Below are 19,128 nucleotides of genomic sequence, written 5' to 3' on the forward strand. Positions count from 1 at the left end.
TTTGTTTTTGTCTGTTTTATAAGGTTGACAAAAAAAAAAAGGGGGGGGGGGGAGAAGCTTGAGATGGTTTCAAATTGTCACTAAAATAAAGACTGTTATATTGTTTATGCGTTTGGTTTGAGGAAACTGTATATTTATATTTATAAATATTACCAGCATTTATTTCGAAGCTCAGAAAGCCAGTAAGAATATAATAATATTTGGCTGTAAATCCAATACTGTGGTACAGTAAATATTACGTTTTTAATTTTTAGTTTTAACTAAGGTTTTATGTGATTTATTTTATAGAAAAATAAATAAATAAACCTAATTAAACACACTGCAAAAACAAACAAACAAACAAGCCAACAAAAAAAAACAAAAAAAAACACAAGCATTATTTTTAAAGTGAAATCGGTATTATCCTAATTATTAAGATGCCTCTATTCATTATAATTAGCGCTCGAACGTACATATCTCTGAGCATTCTAAGTGCGAATTCGATGTAATGTCACAATTGAGTTATGGAAGCCATTTAATGCTGTCTTGCAGAGCGCCAGTGAAGTTCTTAGGCAGGTAATATTATTAGCATTTAATTAGATCTATTTGTAGGAGCTAGTCTCAATATTCTTTGGGGACTCAAACTTGGCAAGGGAGATTGTGTTCATACAGGTCAAAATATACCATATTCATATTATATAGGATATGCATGCTTTTTGTTCATTTATATTAAATACCATATACATATTATATATCATATATTTATTTATTGTTATTTTATATGATATACCATATACATATTATATGCCAGCAAAGCACACAGTTAGTACAACCTCCTTGTACCTTGCATTCGAAGACCAGGAATAAAAGAAGAAATAAAATTAAAATATTATTTTAAGATTTAATTTTACCTCTACTTTATAACCCACCCTGGTAAATAATAATCGGTGCCTCTCTTTAGCACACCAAGCAAATAACAGCTATATAAGGGTATTTAAAAAAATATTTTTTTTTTGTTGCCCATTATATAAGAAAATATTTGAATAGTCTACAATCTACTTACTTTATTTGAATAGGAAGGGCTGGGAGATGAACACAGTCAATATTTCTGCTATAGCATAAACACAGCAGCTCTCGTTGAACTTTCTGAATTAACCACATGCAAGTAAGAGCTGTTCAGATTGTATGACACTGAAAAGCTTCCTAACTGAAGGGGCTCTTTGCAGTTTAAGTGAGTGGGGTTTATTTCTCACTTCCAGTCACTTTACCATTTACTGCCTCTCCACACAGATAAATAGAGTAAACATAACCAACAGAACACACTGGGCTTAATAACAAGCTAATAATAGCTACAGCAGCGTTAACAATGTACAGAAATATATATATATATATATATTCACTCCTGTTCTATAAATCTGGGTGGGATTGAGATTGAGATTTAGAACGTTGAGGAGACAGATTTATTTATTTTTTTTATCCAAGAAGTCAACCACACATTATTTTTTTGAAACACATCATTTTTATTAAAATTCTTATAAAAATTGAAAATCTCCCGGGTGCGCTTTTTTTCCTCCCCCCCCCAACCCGGTTTTTTTTTTTTTTTATTATTATTTTTTTTTAATTATACATTATATTCAACTGTATATCTCTATGTAGCATGACTTTTCACGTTCTGTTCTCTAGTTTGTAGTTTTGGGAAATATTTTCATTTAAAAAAAAAAAAAAATGCCCTGAAGGTTACTGGTGCCAACAATAACCACAAATATTTACAAAAAAAAAATTAAAAAATACCTAGTTGTTGTCATCATTTTTTTACATGGCCATAAATATTTAAATTTTCATATAAAAAAAAAGAAATAAAATTCTCTATATTTTAAAGTGGTTTTTTTCCCCACTTGCTTTATATACGACCGACAACATTTTCTACAGCACACAAAGATACTTTACAAAACAAAAAAATAAAAGTAAAAAAAAAAATACAAACAAAAAAAAAACAACGCATAAGTGAAATAGTTCTTTCAGTTTTTTCCTTTGTTTTCCTTTGCTTGGCATGATAGCCTTGGCAAAGCAAACTGTGTAAACATAAAACACAAAAATACCAGGGGAGAAAGGGGAAGGAGGTTTTGGGAGGCATATGACCTCCATAAAAAAAAAAAAAATCAAGATCAATAATAATAATATTAATAATAATAATTATAATGTTTATTCCCCCCCCCCCTCCACCCCCCCAAATGTCCTTTTATCACCAGCCCTCATTTTTGGGAGCAGGTCAGTCTGTGAGTAAAGTTCACCACGTCCACTGCTGGGTTTGCACCAAGTGATGTGCTGGGTACTGGGGGTTACTGGCAGAGCTGTACTGGGCGTTGTATTGCATGTGTTGTAAGGACTGGGCGCTATATGCAGAGAATGGGATGCCAGCCGGGAATGTAGCTGCTAAGTCCTGAGCTTTGAGGGTGTGACATGGTTTGCCATCCCTGACTAAGACAGGCACTGCTACCCGTCTAGGGGAGGGAAGAGGGGTGACTTCCATACCTTTCTCTGCCCTTGCCCTCTTCATCTTGTACCGGTGGTTCTGGAACCAGATCTTCACCTGGGTGGGGGTGAGTCGGATGAGGCTGGCCAGGTGTTCTCTCTCAGGTGCTGACAGGTATCTCTGCTGTCTAAACCGCCTCTCCAACTCGTAAGTCTGAGCCTTGGAGAAGAGCACCCTCCTCTTCCTCTTCTTCCCAGAGTCCGGGTTGCTTGAACTTTCCTTGTCGTTGTCTGGGGATTCATCAGCAGAAGGTTCTGGGGATTTGGGCGAGGAGTCTTGCTGGGAATTGCTGGATGCAAATCCATGTACTGCAGACAGTTCAGAAAAGGGATGTGAGTTTGCAAAAAAAGGATATCGAACATTCTACCTTAAAACAAAACATTCTACTTTGTAACAAAACATTCTACTTTGTAACTAAACATTCTACTTTGTAACTAAACATTCTACCTTAAAACAAAACATTCTACTCTGTAACTAAACATTCTAAACATTCTACTTTGTAACTAAACAGTCTACCTTAAAACAAAACATTCTACTCTGTAACTAAACATTCTACTTTGTAACTAAACATTCTACCTTAAACATAACATTCTGCCTTCATAGGTACCATTCTATTTTGTAGCATTCAATCTTATAGCATAACATTCTACCTTAATGCTCATATAGCATCCTATCTTATAACAGTATTTTACCGTATAACATGCTACCATAGAACATAGCATCCTATCTTATAACATACCTTGTATAATGCTACCTTGTAACTTGTAACATACTATTCTGACATCTAACATAGCTTTCTATCGTATAACATATTCTGTCTAATAACATTACATTCTACTTTATGATTTATATAATTCTACCTTATTACATGTAATGCTGCTTATAACATGGCATACATATAGCATCTCATGGTACCTTATACCTTACATCATGGCACCATATAATATAGTAATTATATAGATATATCATTATATTTTTATAACTAAAGAAATACATTTATATGGTTAACAGAGTAGATGGCTAAATAGACATAAAAGTAGAGGATAGATAGATAAATAAATATATAGATAGATCTATAATAGAACATAATTAGCTGTGTTTGTAACTACATTTAAAGGGCTGATTTTACATATACCTGTATAAAAGACTGATCCATTAATTAATGTTATAGATCTAGGTACTTATATAATTGTATATTTATATGTATATCATTGTATTATATTATTTTATTGTTTGGCTTGAAATAAATCTTCATACACTATTTCATTTTTTAATTATTTAAGTTTACGCCCAATTTTACAAACAACGTTCTTGAAAAATACTAATTGCCTTTAACAGCACGAATTTTGGACTGCGCCTGACTACTACTTTTGGTTCAAGATACGTGAATTGATTTCTAAAGAATAGTCAACAATTCCTTCATTGACGAACACAGCCGTAGCCTCGTGTAGGCATTTATTTTACTGCCAAAGGGACCGATCTTCCAGTCTGCACAAAGATCCATCTGTTTAAAGAATTTGTCAGTCTTTATCTTAGAATGTGAACTTTATCTTAGAATAGCCATTTTGCAATGGAACTGTCTCTCTGGGGAAAAAAAACGAACTAACAGATACTGTTGCATGCAATCTGGGCTGGGGGTAGTGTTATATTGATGATACCATCATTTTCTCTGATTTGCCATTGAATTTAATGAAACAAAACGTGTGCTATAAGAATATGATGCAGACATTAAAAAAAAAAAAAAACAATACAAAAATAAATAAATAAATAAAGGCAGTTAAGTAAACAAATCACTAGAATGTTAATACTTACACGAATATTGGATGCTTTCTGTTGTTGCAAGCCAACGAGTATAAGGGTTATCAGTGCTGTCATAGAAAGGATTTTTCAAAGGTAAGCTTTGCACTGTTTCTAGGGGGCTTTGCCCTAAAACTCCAGATTTTTTTGGTGGTTCGGGTCCATCTGAGTCTTCATCTGCACCTTCAGCAATGGAGCCTTCTTCATCATTGGTGTCAGGCAGATCTAAAATGTCTTTCACAGAAAAGCCAGTCTTTGTGTTGGTTAAAGTAGACATTCTTCTGAAATGACTGCAGCAAACTTGAAAATACTAGTATGCCCCCACCAATCCTCTTTGTTAGAAGAATAACAACCGCAACCACAACAACTGCAAAAGGTGGGCACAAAAATGAAAACCATAAAAAAATGAAACAACCTCCAAAAAAACAAACAAACAAACAACAAAAAAAAATGCAAACAAAAAATAAAATAAAATGAAAAAAATAAAAATAAAAAAAGCCCACCAAACACTATGACACACACAAACAAACTGTATGGTGAATCACAGGCAAAGTGATAATGTGCTGTGAATCAGCCGTGATTAGTGGATTCAGGGAACACCAGGGCTGTGAGTGACTAGCTGGTGGGAGAGTTTGTAAGTCCAAGACCAGGAAAAATGCCAAAGTGCCTTTTACATCAGGATCTGGCTTTAACACCCTGAGCTGCTTGCTGCTTGCAAAAAATAAGCCATTGCTGCAATGATCACTCCATATAAGGTTGTTCCCCACACATGAACCTGCAGAGAAGAGAAAAACTACATTAAAAATGCCAAAGCTGGCCACGTGTGGGCGGGTCTTAGGAGTCAAGTGGATGAAGACAGTGTTTGCAGATGTGAAATTGTGGGTTTTGGGGAGATTCGAGCTTTTACCATTGGTGCTCCAATGCATGATGAGTGGTGTAACGTGTCAATTAATTAGAAAGATGGGGAGGGCCTTTTTACATTGTATTTACATACAAAGCATCTCCAAGTAGGCTGATATCCACTGCACTTGAAACCACGTTTAAACAAATTGTCTGCCAGTCTCTCTCTCTCCCCCCCCCCCCCCCCCCCCTCTATCTAGAAAAAAAAAGTCTCCACTCCACTCCTTATTCTTTACTGGAGTAAAATAATGCAGCTCTGAAGCCAGATAGGATACTGAGTATTTACACAAACATCTAGCATCCGAATTCATTTAAAGGGACCCTTTAAAAGAAATCGCTTCTTACTTAAACTAGAAGCCATTCAGATGGCAAGTGACCAACTTATGTAAACCTCTTAGGTCAATATTGTGGTTGGGGCTTAAGGATGAGTAGTGTACATTAAACAGAAAGTAATTGATTGTACTTTGCTCACAAAATAAACCTGAGAGTGGAGAAATGTATATATTCGGAATCCTGGCCTGTTTGTTTTGTTCTTTGTTTTGTGTAATAACCCAAATCGGTTCCTTATTTACATTCATTTGCTCCACTGCATCACATCGCAATGTATTCCATTTAATCATTTCTCACCTCGTTCGGATGTTTCAAATATAGATTCTTTAAAACGAAACATTACATCGTATTGGGCGCCATTCATTTACAGTCAATAAACCGTTACAATGTAGACAATTATATACAGACAACAATAACCGAATGCATTCCAAGGAGTATATGGAAATGGAAAAATGCATCAAACGCCCTAACAAGCTTTGTTAAAGCGGGTTAAGGATCATTAAATCCGTTTAATCGTACATTAGATCCTGTTTTATATATATATATATACACACACACACACACACACACACACATACACATATACACACATACACACATACACACACACACAGAGACACACACACACAGAGAGACACACACATCTTTTGTTTCTTACAATTAAGGGCTTTGTAATTTAGTGGTTAATATTAATAGTGTGTATAATTCTTTATGTTTATGTTAAAGAAATGCAACATTTCATTAAATAGATATTTTTCAAGTTACCTAGAGGTATTTATTTCCATCTGTAAATGTAATGTATTTCTGTAATTTGACATAATCTATGATAATTAAATACTACCTAGTGTTGTAGAATATTTTTTTTTTTATTAGGTCAGAGAAAATAGGGCAGGGGTTAGTGAAAAAAAAAAAAGGAGGGGGGGGGAATTAAAAAAAAAAAAAAAGATCATGGGTAGGATTTAGGGTATAGGATGGGGAGGAAGGAGAGGGTTATTTGTAGAAGTTATGGGACATTCTCCCATAACTGTACCCCAGCCTGTGTTACAGAGGGGGGAAAAGCCACGCTGTATTGTTTATCAGTTTTATTTGTGCCTCCCATCCAGTATGTGATGTGTGTGACAATACATCAGGTTTTAGCAAGCTCCCTGCACATCCTGGGTGGTCGGACCTAGGCAAACACAAATACAAACCGATTGCTAAGCTGCGGACAATGGGCGTAATGTAGACAAATGTCCGGCTTCTCTTGGATGCTTTTGTGGAAGCGGAGTTTTTGCATTTATTTCAGTGCCAGAATAATGCGTGATTGACGCCCTCTTACAATGTATTCTAACTGTTTGGGATAAATTCGAGGTTGTTGCTAGTTGTCATGGCATTCAACCCATTTCAATGGGGCTATCTCTTCATTCGTTTCTCAGTCCTGCTACAGCATTAACCCTTTCCCAAATTGGCTAGGGTGCTCTATAGAGGGGGGCTAATTCACTGGTCCTGGGGGACAAGAATGGATAAAGGGACTGGGTACCTGCATCAGCCATGTCAAATTAAATACAATAAAAAAAAGACATGTTGCTATACTGATATTCATATATAGTTTTTTTTTAATAGATATATATTTTTAAAATAATTTTTGGAGCCTTGTACAGCCATTCACACTGCACTCACCATACTGAAGTTTTTTTTTTTTACATGTGTTTAGTTAATGCCAAGTCTATATACTATTTCAGAGCTATGTAAAAACCATTGAGGGTGAGCTAGCTGTGGAAATATAAACAGTAATTAGAAAGTGGAATCTACAGGAATTCCTGGATACTGTATCGAATGTGGCGCAATCAACCACTGAATTTGGTATTCCCAAAAAAAATCCCAAACTACTATTTTTACTTATCTGCCTATAAATATATATAAACATATTGCCATTAAAAACTGAGACTGTATCACTGTATTAGTGATAGTGTTAGTAGAATCCTGAATTGCTGTTTAGCCTAACTGTGTACCTAGGGAGTTACACATTGAAGCACTATTGACAATCAGGATAATCAAATGACTTGCTGTTAGATCTCATTATCAGGAAGCAGCCAGGGCTAGAGTCTGTTTTGCCCTTGCATTATACAGAACCCGCAGTCTCTGCTTTGCCTTAACCACCTGATAGGTAAATATTTTCCTCAGAGAAGACAAGGACTTAAGGACCATTAGTCACATTGCACTTAGATGACAAAGCACTATTGAAAAGAGTGAGAAAAAACCCCACAGGGACTTCATTCATTTGGACTAACTCCCAGCCACCAATAGGTTATATATTTGCCTATATGCTAACATGCTAGGAATTCCTCCCAGATCTCCCTTTTGTGGCTGATGGAGGCATTCAAATTCACTCCAAGCACCAACAGAGGTCCTTGTCTGGATCAATACTCTCTTTATGAACTTCAAATCTCAGGATGCTCATCCAACCAAGACTGACTGTGCATCATGGGTAGTGTAGTTTAAAGCATCTGCAGATGTTATTTATTTAACACCGACTTAAGAATAAGAAAAAAAATTAATAAAATAAAGTCAATTGTAACATTTTGGCTAAAATAGTTCTATTGTGTCAATAAAGGAGATTGGGGAATTTTCTAAATAAGCTATTAAGGCCCGAATCTTGCAATTTGTTCTTCAATTCACTATAATTCGGTGTTTAGTAAACACATTCCCAAAGTGTTTCAGCTGTACACTTAATGTAAACTAATGGAAACAATGATTGTAAAAATCAGGCCTAAAAACACAAAGAAACAGGATTAACTGTCAAAATCAGGTATATTACAGCACTGTACCCAGATTGTTTCTAATTCGGCTTTTTTGATCCAAAGCTTAGACAATTCTCCAGAATCCTTTGTTAATAAATAGAACCTGTGTGAGGAAGGGTCCATTTTAAATATTGCAGAGGATTAGGGGTTAACCACATACATTTATACATTTTACAATATAGTCTAATGGACACCAGGCCTCTCCTGGTTGGTCAGATACAGGTAATACAACCACAGGCAGATTATTACACATACAATATGTCTCTATATATCATGAAGGCTGTGATTTATTTGTTTTTAGAATGTAGTCGCTTGTAATCCTTATATTCTTTCAGAATGATTCCCTACATGTTGCCCTGCTATCAAATTCCCTTAGTTTTCAATTCACACACAGCTATGATCTAGAATCTCAAATGCAGTTAATGCGAAATTAAACATATAATGTTTTTTTTTATTAATTATATTTCATATTGTGTTCTCATTAGTTTTTTTGTTTTCGGTTATTACACAAATACCACTGATTGCCTGTTCCTTTTAAACTATTTGACATAAAACCCATTGGATTTGCATACCAAATAGTTAATTTTGATGAACTGAACCCCTAAATTGCACAATATTCATATATATATATATATACAACAAAGCTGTAAATTTAGCTTAGTTTTTTTTTTTTTCTAATTCGATTTTTATCACAAGTTTGGAAATGCTATTTGACATTAAATGGGTTAATTCGGTTGAATTTGAAGTTATGTTTTGCTGCTTGCTGACTGTTCCTATCTGTGGTTCTCTGTACGATATATTATCATGTGTGTCTGTATGACATGTACACGTATTTGTCATGTATTTCAGCATGTATGTGTCTTTGCTGTGTATTTATGTCTCCCAGTCTTTGTATTTTGGATAATAGAAGGATACACTGTATTTGGTTCAGTTGTTACATTTGTAGAGTACACAGTGCAGAGCAGGGATACATTGTAACACCATTGTGCTCCATAGCAGCTAGCGTTAACCCTTGTACTCCCAGGCCGGCTGCTCATCTATGAGCTTGCCAAGATAATTTAACAGACACAAATCGATGGTTTTGGTTTCAGGATTTAATGAGTATGGGCTAAAGGAACATAGCGGACACTGCAGAAAAAAGAGCAGGATCTGTGGACTGCATGGATAAGGGGTTATTTAAACAGCTGAACAACGAGAAGGAGCTCTAAATGTGACTGTGATAAGTGGTTGTACTTAAGGTCGAGTGCTCTCTGGGAGTGTTTACCTGTTTACTTTTACAGGTAGCTTTAACTCAAGTCATCAGCCTCCTAGCTAATTCACCCACTCCTCCTTAACAAACAAAAACCATACACACACACACACCACACACACACACACACACGGTATTGTTTTTGTTGTTGTTGTTCTTTGTGTCTTTGTGGTTTTTGTGTGTCTTTCTCCAGCATGTCGCATTTCTCATATTTTTATAAAAAAACTAACACCTGCATCTGTGCTAGAACTAAATAAAGGGTATAGTTTGTCCATGTCCTGTCTCTACCACTGCTCCTTTCTCCACTATCCTTCCTCTCTCTCCATTAATCTTTTTCAACCATTCTTCCCCAACACACTGTTATTTTCCATATATATATATTGAAAGTTGCCAGACAGTACCCTCAGTTTTGACAATTAGATTATATTAGTGTTTGAGTATTTCAGACCTTGTTGTGTTTTCTTTTTTTCTCCTCTATCAACAGATTATCTCATCCAAAATTCATGACTGCCCTGCACGATGCTCCCTCCCTCTTAATGAAAATGATTTTTTACAGCTATTTCCATGAGTATGATAAGGACACAGACAGATCTGTATTCCAAATTTAAGAGTGGGAGGGGGGGATATAGAGCACCCCTCATATTAAACAGGCATTTGTTTTCACAGAATTTTTAAGATGAACATTTTAATAAAAAAAAAAAAAAAAAATCCATTAGCTGTTAGAGAGAAAAAAAATAGTGTAAATTAACCATTTGAGCACCAGAGAGGGGTGAGGGACACCTCTGTGGCACTCAGAGGGTTAATTTGTCCCACATCATACCTTGAATCTGTAAAGTTTGACACACAGGGCTGACCTGCAGCCCCCTCAGACAGCTCAGCTAAGATAGCAAGCTTCAAGTGGATTAGCTGGTCTGTTTGAACAGTGCCAAGGTGCAAGCAATTGTTTTGTATCCACCTCAGATAAACAAAACATATTACACCTTAACGCTCTGCTGAGGATTAGTGAGGCTGACTCAAAGGCTTTATGGGACTCTGTGTTTTATCTATGATTTGATACTCTGTGCATGGGTACACTTGAAATCAATGTGGAAACCAAACAGAGCCCAATTTAGCTACCTAATTATTCCAAATAAAGCACTGCCAGTCCCCTGCAGTAACAGACACTTTATTATAAAATCATCAGAGAGCCAAAACAAATCATTTGTTTCCTTGAATGCAATTTTAAGGGGCCATGATTGCCTATCCAAGTTTATAGGAATAATTGAACTCACTCGAGAAAAATAGCAACTAAACAAGAAAAGGAAAAATAATAAAGACTTTTAAATATTGAACCTGATAAAAAAAAGTCTTACATAAACTTGTTTCACCCCCCCTGAAATCACGTGACTGACTACTGGCATATTTTCAGTGTGGAGTCTAATACAATAATAATAATAATAATAAAATTAATAATAATAATAATAATAATAATAATATAACCCTTTAACCCCTTAAGAACACATGACATGTGTGACATGTCCTGATTCCCTTTTATTCCAGAAGTTTGGTCCTTAAGGGGTTAAGGAGCTAGAACAGGGGCACATTACACTGATCTATAATATCATCAAACACTGACTATTATTATAGAGAGTATGTACCTGGTTTTATACAAACAGAACTCTAATTTGGATCGAAAGACTACTCAATACCGAATTGTAGCGAATTCAAATCCGAACAGCATCATTTAGGCCATAGTAGCTGATCGAGAAAATACAAAATCTCTAGCTCAGCTATAGCCACAGATTGACTATTTTAGACTAAATGAATGAATTAAGGGAGAATTCAGAGTGCCTTCCAAGTTTAAGGCCATTGTAGCCAAATAGACAGCATAGCTGACTTGGAGTATTTTTTCTAATTCATCTATTTTTATTTAGGTTTGCCATACACTCTAAATCCACCCTTAAATGAATAACCCTGTAAATGTTGCATTTAGGATTGTAATTCCCTGCAACTCGAAGTTTAGTGAATAAACCCTTAAATAAATCTTCTATTCCTCCTACCCCCCCTCTCAAATCTTAAAAAAAAAATAAAAAAAAATGAAAGAAATCATAGTAAGGAACTTCTCCAGCAGTCACACATCTAGAATGGAACCTCTCCCCCAGGCTGTGTTCTTGACAACCTATTAATTATTTGTTCCAAAGACTGGGATCTAAATTGGGTTTGATTCAATTTCACGGCAGAGAGTGATAACAGGTTCTCAAATAGTTTTGGGACATCCCGAGGAAAAAAAGCCAAATTGAAGAGAGGATTTCTCTTTGTATCAAACAGTTACATTCCTTGATCGGATGGCCCCAGGCTCAGATAAACCCTCTGTGTGTGCTAAGGATTTGGGGATTGTGCTTCTACAATAAAGAACACGTCTATAGACATTTAATGAACAAAGATTACCAGGACTGCTTTAGTATATATACATATAGAATGTGTGTGTAAGCTATAAAATACACTGTTATTGCAATAATAATTACAATTTATAATAATATGTATGTGTGTGATCCACGTGTGTTATTGCTGGTGTGGATGATCTGTGTCGATGAATTGTATATTCTCTGGAGGTACATTGTTGCCAATGGCATGCTTTCTTCTCTCTATACAGGATGATGAGGGTATAATTTGGAAATCAAACTCATCCTAGCCTTCAGGCAGAAACTGTTGCTTTATTCTTTCCTGCTTTTCCTAAGATTAAATATGTCACAATGAGATTAAGCTTGGCTATTTTGCCTGCAGATGTACATTTTACCCCCCTAACGCCTCCCTCAGTTAAACAACCCGTCAGTGATTAAGGGATTCATTTTTATACATGCGAAAATCCTGGCTTCAAGCAGTATCCTTATCTAAATTTTAGTTGACACATAAACGACCCCTGTACTGGGCAGCTGTGATGTGTGAAAGTCAAAGGCTCAAGATGGATGGGGAGGACCGAAACGTTGTCATCAGTCCACTAACATGAATAACACAGAATCTTCTATGAAAAAAAAAAAAAAAATGACAGTTAATTGAACATAGCTCCATTGCCCATCTATGCAGGATAGGCATATAGAAATAGGCTAGGATACATTAAAATTTACAAGGACGATTATATTGAGCCGTGTGCCATTTGAAAGGATGTACTAACTTATCCAGCTAATGGCTTAACAGTCATAGCAATTGGTGCACTTGAAAAATTATATGGATGCGTGTAGAGAAAATGAATTTGCTTGGTGGAGCCATGAGGACTAGCTTAATATGAGCGATCTTCCAGCGATCTCTGCTGTTTGGATAGGGAACTGCCCGGAAAGTCAATGAATTCTCAGAGAACACACAGGAGCCTCATACAGTTACAATGTAATCCTTAAAAGTTGGGTTAATGTCACTTTGCAAATTCTGGTTTTACACTGTTTTATAAACTGGCAAGGTAACCAGCTCTGTAGTGAATACCACATGTTTAATAAAATACACAAAAAATAAAAAGGTGAATTTGGGGTTAATTTGCAAAATATTAAATTATGGTAAATTGATAAACGACTTTATCGAATCCAGGTTCACACAGACAGGCTGTGACTATAGATGGGTTGGAGACTTTCTCCAAATCTGCTATTTTTACCTGAATTTTACAATTCAGCTTTCAAGTCACCGCAATTCAATGAGACTACATATTTTTACATTAGTAAATCCGCCCTCATTATTTTTCAAAGGAAAACAATATAACGATAGAACTGCGAGGCTAGAAAAAAAAAAAAAAAGGCAGGAGGCTCAATACAGATTGCAAAACACAGACAATCAACAACGACAAACAAAATAATAAACCATTCTATAGTGCTATACATAAAGATTACAAAACACAGACAATAAATAATAACACACAATAATAAACAGTTCTACAGTTCTATGCATATAGATAACAAAACACAGGCAATACACAACAACAAACACAATAACAAACAGTTCTATACACACAGATTTTCAATTAAATATCGAACAGTTTATTGCAAACAGGCTACGATACAGTTACAAGGGGCTATTTATTAAAGACTTCACCAGTCTATTTTAGTGGCCCATTGGCTATTAAAGCCTATAGGTTATAGTACCCAAACCACCTGTTACCAAAGAGCTAGGATTACACTGTGTAACTACTGAGTTAAGTTGCCAGACTGAGCCCAATCTCAAGACTATACTTACTGTACCTGGCTATGGGAAGCTTGGAATTAATTGTACCAAGAATTCTGCTCAATTATTTACTGGAAGTGAATCACTACCATCGCCAGCGATACAAATAACATATTTACTGTGAAGGTTCGCCTCCCCCCCATTCCTTTTTCATTCCCTTGCTGACTTCAAATATCTCAGTTTCTTTCAAGCCACTTTGCAAAATAACTGAATCCCTTTAATCCTGGGCTTCAGATGGAACACAACTACTCCAGATGTAAAGAGCTCTTTCAGGGAAAAAAAGAGACCGATCATCTCACCTGGTGCCAGATGAAAAGAGGAAAACGCAGAGGAATCAGGGAGCAGGCAGCTGGGGAGTGAAGTGTTGGAGCTCCCAAGGTAAGCACAAGTGGCTGGAGAGAGAAGGCTGCAGCTATGAGGATCTGCTCACTGTGTCAATACATTGACTCCTCTCTTCAATTGACCCAGATCTCTCATCCTTCATTCCCCTATACGGAAAGATTCCATTCCCTCTCTTCTGGGATCCTTTGGCAGTCTGAGTCTCTTTGTTACCAACCCCCACTCCCTTAAATTGCAGGATCTGTTTGTTTTCCTTCCCTGTGACGTGAGGTAAAATATTGGCCATATGTTCATCTGTAATAAATTGGTTATAAGCGCAAACACCCTTTTACTTGTTAGCTTTCAACTGCTATGTACCTGCCTACCTGTCTTTCACTACATATGTCAGTGTATCATGTAAGTATGCAAGTGTATGGAATACAAACACACAACAATGTATATATGTGTGTGTGTATTATATGTATCTCAATATATATGCAGAAACATACATGTATTATACATACATAAACATACACATATATATGTTGTAATATATATATATATATATGTGTGTGTATGTATGCATGTATGTGTGTGTGTGTGTATGTTATATGTATCTATATATGCAGAAACATACATGTTTATACATACATAAACATACATATATGTGTGTGTGTGTGTTATATGTATCTCTATATATATATATGCAGAAACATACATGTATACATACATAACATACATATGTGTGTGTGTGTGTGTATGTGATGTTTGCTAATATACATTATATATTTGTAGACATATGTATGTGCATATACACATGTATATAATGCATACACACACACACACACACACACACACATTAAAATGGCATACACACACTTAGTATAGATTGTTTTGTAATGTCTAAGCTTTATAAGGTGTTGCAGAGTGTATCCATTACTGATTCTGTTGTTTCTCTATTCACAGATTAAGGTGATACATCTATTGACTGTACTAAATATTTAGGTAGCCAAGTTCTCATACCTCCAGCTAGCCAGCTGTGGTATGATATGTTCAATGCAGCTCGGTGTACAGGTGATTGCTGATATACCCCCTGACTGCACAGGCTTTGGGAGACAAAGATTACACCTCTGTTTCCACTGACAGGAAGGTATGTGGAACATTTAGCTGTGGGTAGCCTAGAGCCCAGGAATGGGGAGGAATAGACTCCTGCAACCCAGCTATGCCAAGTATATTTCCAAATGAGGCTCTCCTGGAGTTAAAGCTGAACAATTCATAACCACACTAACTGCTCTATAGATTGCAATTCACAAACACTGCACCAATACAGCAATCTGACAATCTATAGGCTTATTCAGTAACATCAATGATAATATACCCCATTACTAAAATCAGCCTATGCCCAATTAAACATGTCTAACATTTATTGATTTACAGCTACATAACCCACCATGCCATGCATTTAAACATACTGGGTTTTAGTTCTCATTTATTTTCATTAATACTATGTTAGCCTTGATTAATTTACAGAGCTGTCACATTAGAGTGCACTGGCTTGCACTGGCCAAACATTTCATTACTTTCCATCAGGAAAAAACATTATTTTTCCTTTCCAATAGTTTTTATTAAACATTTATAAAATACAATGATCAATTAAAAAAAATGAAACATATGAAAAAAATTAAACCTACAGAAAAGAAAAAAACAAAACAAAACTGGGGTATAAGATATAGTACAAGTATCCGATAAATGGAAATATAGCTGTATAATAATACTGTTTTACCATTGTGCAACATAACTTTGAATGTCATAAACTAAATATAACATCCTAAATTTCGATACCTGGTCAGGTGGGGTCACGTATTTAAGTTATATTTCCGTCTGACATCTTTTTCCCAAATATCCCATTCATACCGTAGAAGATCGCTTGTATTAGATGGTGGTCTAAGTGTGATTTCACATCTCATATTATCGAACATTAGTACATTGAGAACTTCTTTAATTTCTGAAACAACAGGTGATTCCCAATGTCGTGGAAGAGCCATAGTGACTGCGATCAAAAGATGTCCTAATACCCTTTTATGTTTTGGTAAATATCCAGGAATTTTCTTAAACAGGCAAAGTACAGGAGTTAGAGTTATTATTGAATCATCAATAGTTTTAATTAAAAGGTGAATATAGTCCCAATAAGATTGCAGTTTTGGGCATGTCCAGAACATATGGAATAAGGAACCTATCTGGCTTATTGGTATGTGATAATTGTAGCTTGAGAAGCCTTGAGGGAGTGAGGTACCATCTATGTAAAATCTTGTAGTGAGATTCCAAATGTGATATACATTGCGTGATACCCTTCAAGGCCAATGCAAACTCTAACCATTCATTAAGCTCAAGTTCTTTACCTAATTCCATTTCCCACTTGCTCATAGAGTCAGCAAATTATAGCAAACAGAAATCACCTGTTTCCAAGCAGGATCCGATTTTTTTTTTTTAAATTGAGACATGTTCAATTTACAACTAATTGGATCCTGTCCAGAAAGGCCACATCTATCCATTATAGAATCAACCATTCTTTCATACGTTATGTCATCATAGCTATCTAACTCATATCTAGTTTTCAGTTGAGAAAAAGAAAGAAGGGTATTAGAGACAAATAAATGGCCAATTTGTTTGATAGAATGAGATAACCAATAATCAACATCAATGTCAGGAATATCTAACTTTAACACTGATCGAAGTGTTGCTCTAGACCATAATGATGACGTTCTAATTTTATTAAAAATAATATCCCAAACTTTCATTGTAATTTTTGTAGATGGAAATATATTGGCTATGTGCAGTCTTTGATGTGAAGGCAGCCACAACAATTAGTTAATAAGGTGTGGGGAAATCTTTTTAAAATTGTATTTATTTTTTTATTTCAGTTTTCAGTTTTACGGAAATTACAGAAAAAAGAAAGAGAAACAGGTTAGTAGAAAGAGAAACAGGTTAGTAAGTAGGTGCAAGCACATACAATCTTTCCTCTACTGGTATTAACAGAAGTATATCATCCTTCGGACCCTCATTCACCATGTTATATGCTTACAGATATCGTCAGAAACAAAGGTCACCTGGCGAAGGGAATGGTATATAGTCAGGATGTCTCGTCCATAATGAGGCTTGGAGTTTCCTTGTTCAGGAATTTGCTTTTAAATAATACATTCCTGGGTCTTACTAAGCCACCGTCCTAGTTTGATCGGATGAGGAAAATGTAGGTAACTCTCTTAGAAGGAATAGCTAAGGGAGTACTAAGAAGAAGAAGAAGAAAAAAGAGAGGCGTATGACAATTACCAAAAAAAAGAATCTGTGTCATTAAAACTTTGTAGTGTGCGATCACCCAGGAGTACCCTCCCACAGTGACTTTGCAGAATGATGCGACTGGGATTGCCCTTTTAACTAATATTTGTTAGGGGAGTAGAGACTATGTGGTATTTTGTTCACTGTTCATAAACAGTTTCCATGGTTGCCAGATATGCATGTATCTAGAGCTCTTGCCTAGTTAGGCCCATCGTAGTTCCTCCAATGTCCTGAGGTGTTCAACTTTGTTGATCAGGATTGAGATATTAGGTGCAGTGGATGATTTCCAGAGACTAGTGACCACTAACTTTGCCACAGAGAGGACAAAAAAAATGGTAGAGAGTACTTATATTTATGGAAGAGCATTGATTGTATTTCCATTGGTATGTGTTGTCCCACAGTATTCTTAAGGAGATTATGGACACTGTCCCAAAAGGGCCTGATCCTATCAAATGACCATCAGATATGGTGGAGGTCCCCTCTCACCATCTTGCATCTCCAACACATGGGAAGTTCAGATGGAAGGTACCTGTGAACATCTACTGGTGTTACATACCAGCGAGAAACAACTTTGTAGTTAGCTCCTGTAGAGACACACTGCAGTGTGAGTAGAAGGTTCTTCTGAAAATATCACACCAATCAGCCTCTGAGGCCGAAAGGTTATCTAATTATCCTGGGAAGCGTTAACGAAACAACGTAGAAATACTTCCAGAGACTGATTTTCCCTTTCAGCAGCCCCACTAGTTTAGGGATGATAAGATAAAAAAAGACAGGTAAATACCCAATTATTTACAAAAAGATTTCTAGAATCGAGAAATGAACTGTCATCTGTCAGAAACAATGTTTTGAGGAATCCCATGTAACCTCACTATTTCCTTAATGCAAATCTGAGCAAGGTCTTTGTGAGGAAGGTAATTTTTTTAGTGGGACAAAATGGGCCATTTTAGATAATGGATCTATGACAATGAGTATAGTGTTATATCCCTTTGAGATAGGCAACTCCACAATTAAGTCCATGGCTATATAAGACCACGGAATGAGAGGCACAGGCAGTGATTGTAACAACCCACATTTCAATTTGTGCAGAACCTTAGAGACAGCACAAGTCTTGCAAGTATTGACATAAGTGATAACATCAACCTTAAGAGAGGGCCACCAGAACTTTCGGGTGACCGCTTGGTTTTGTGTGTACCTGGATGCAGTGGGGTATTTAGGATTTGTGCTGCCCTAGGTGCTCAGGCACCCCGCCTAATTTAAATTTTCCACACCCCTTCCTGTCAAGGCCGCCCTTTGACTGACAGACGTTCACTCACTGATAGACACTCACTCACTGACAGACGCACACACTCACTGATAGATGCATACACTCATTGACAGACAGACACTCTCATATACACTGACAAACAATGACATACACACACACTCACTGATTTGCCACACTGATAGACAGGCACACACTATTACTCAGACACACACTGACAGGCTCACACTCATTGACAGACTCACTGACAGACGCATGCACTCACTGACCGACACATACACACTCACTGACCGACACTCACACACATTCACTGACAGACACACACACATTCACTCACAGACACACACACACACACACACACATTCATTTAGACATACACACTTACAGACACACACATACATTCACTCACAGACACACACATTCACTCACAGACACACACACACACATTTCCACCAACACTCACAAA

At 36.3% G+C, this 19,128-nt stretch overlaps 1 protein-coding gene across 1 annotated transcript; it reads right to left on the reverse strand.

Annotated features, from left to right (window-relative positions):
• Positions 1 to 2,236: 2,236 nt before the first annotated feature.
• NKX2-2 (NK2 homeobox 2) lies at positions 2,237 to 4,628 on the reverse strand. The gene is made up of 2 exons (XM_063441403.1): positions 4,325 to 4,628; positions 2,237 to 2,820 (listed from the first exon to the last, which is right to left on the reverse strand). Exons 1-2 carry the CDS (start codon positions 4,584 to 4,586, stop codon positions 2,267 to 2,269), a joined length of 816 nt encoding a protein of 271 aa, XP_063297473.1. The 5' UTR covers positions 4,587 to 4,628; the 3' UTR covers positions 2,237 to 2,266.
• Between the last annotated feature and the right edge of the window lie 14,500 nt (positions 4,629 to 19,128).

The sequence above is a fragment of the Pelobates fuscus genome, chromosome 2, assembly GCF_036172605.1.
Source record: "Pelobates fuscus isolate aPelFus1 chromosome 2, aPelFus1.pri, whole genome shotgun sequence".
NCBI classification, from domain to species: Eukaryota; Metazoa; Chordata; class Amphibia; order Anura; family Pelobatidae; genus Pelobates; species Pelobates fuscus.

Excerpts from the sequence above, each read along its gene's own strand:
- NKX2-2 (XM_063441403.1), bottom strand. The coding sequence starts at position 4,586 with ATGTCTACTTTAACCAACACAAAGACTGGCTTTTCTGTGAAAGACATT. Across the intron at positions 2,821-4,324 it reads AGAAAGCATCCAATATTCGT|TACATGGATTTGCATCCAGC; the intron begins GTAAGTATTAAC and ends AACTGTCTGCAG.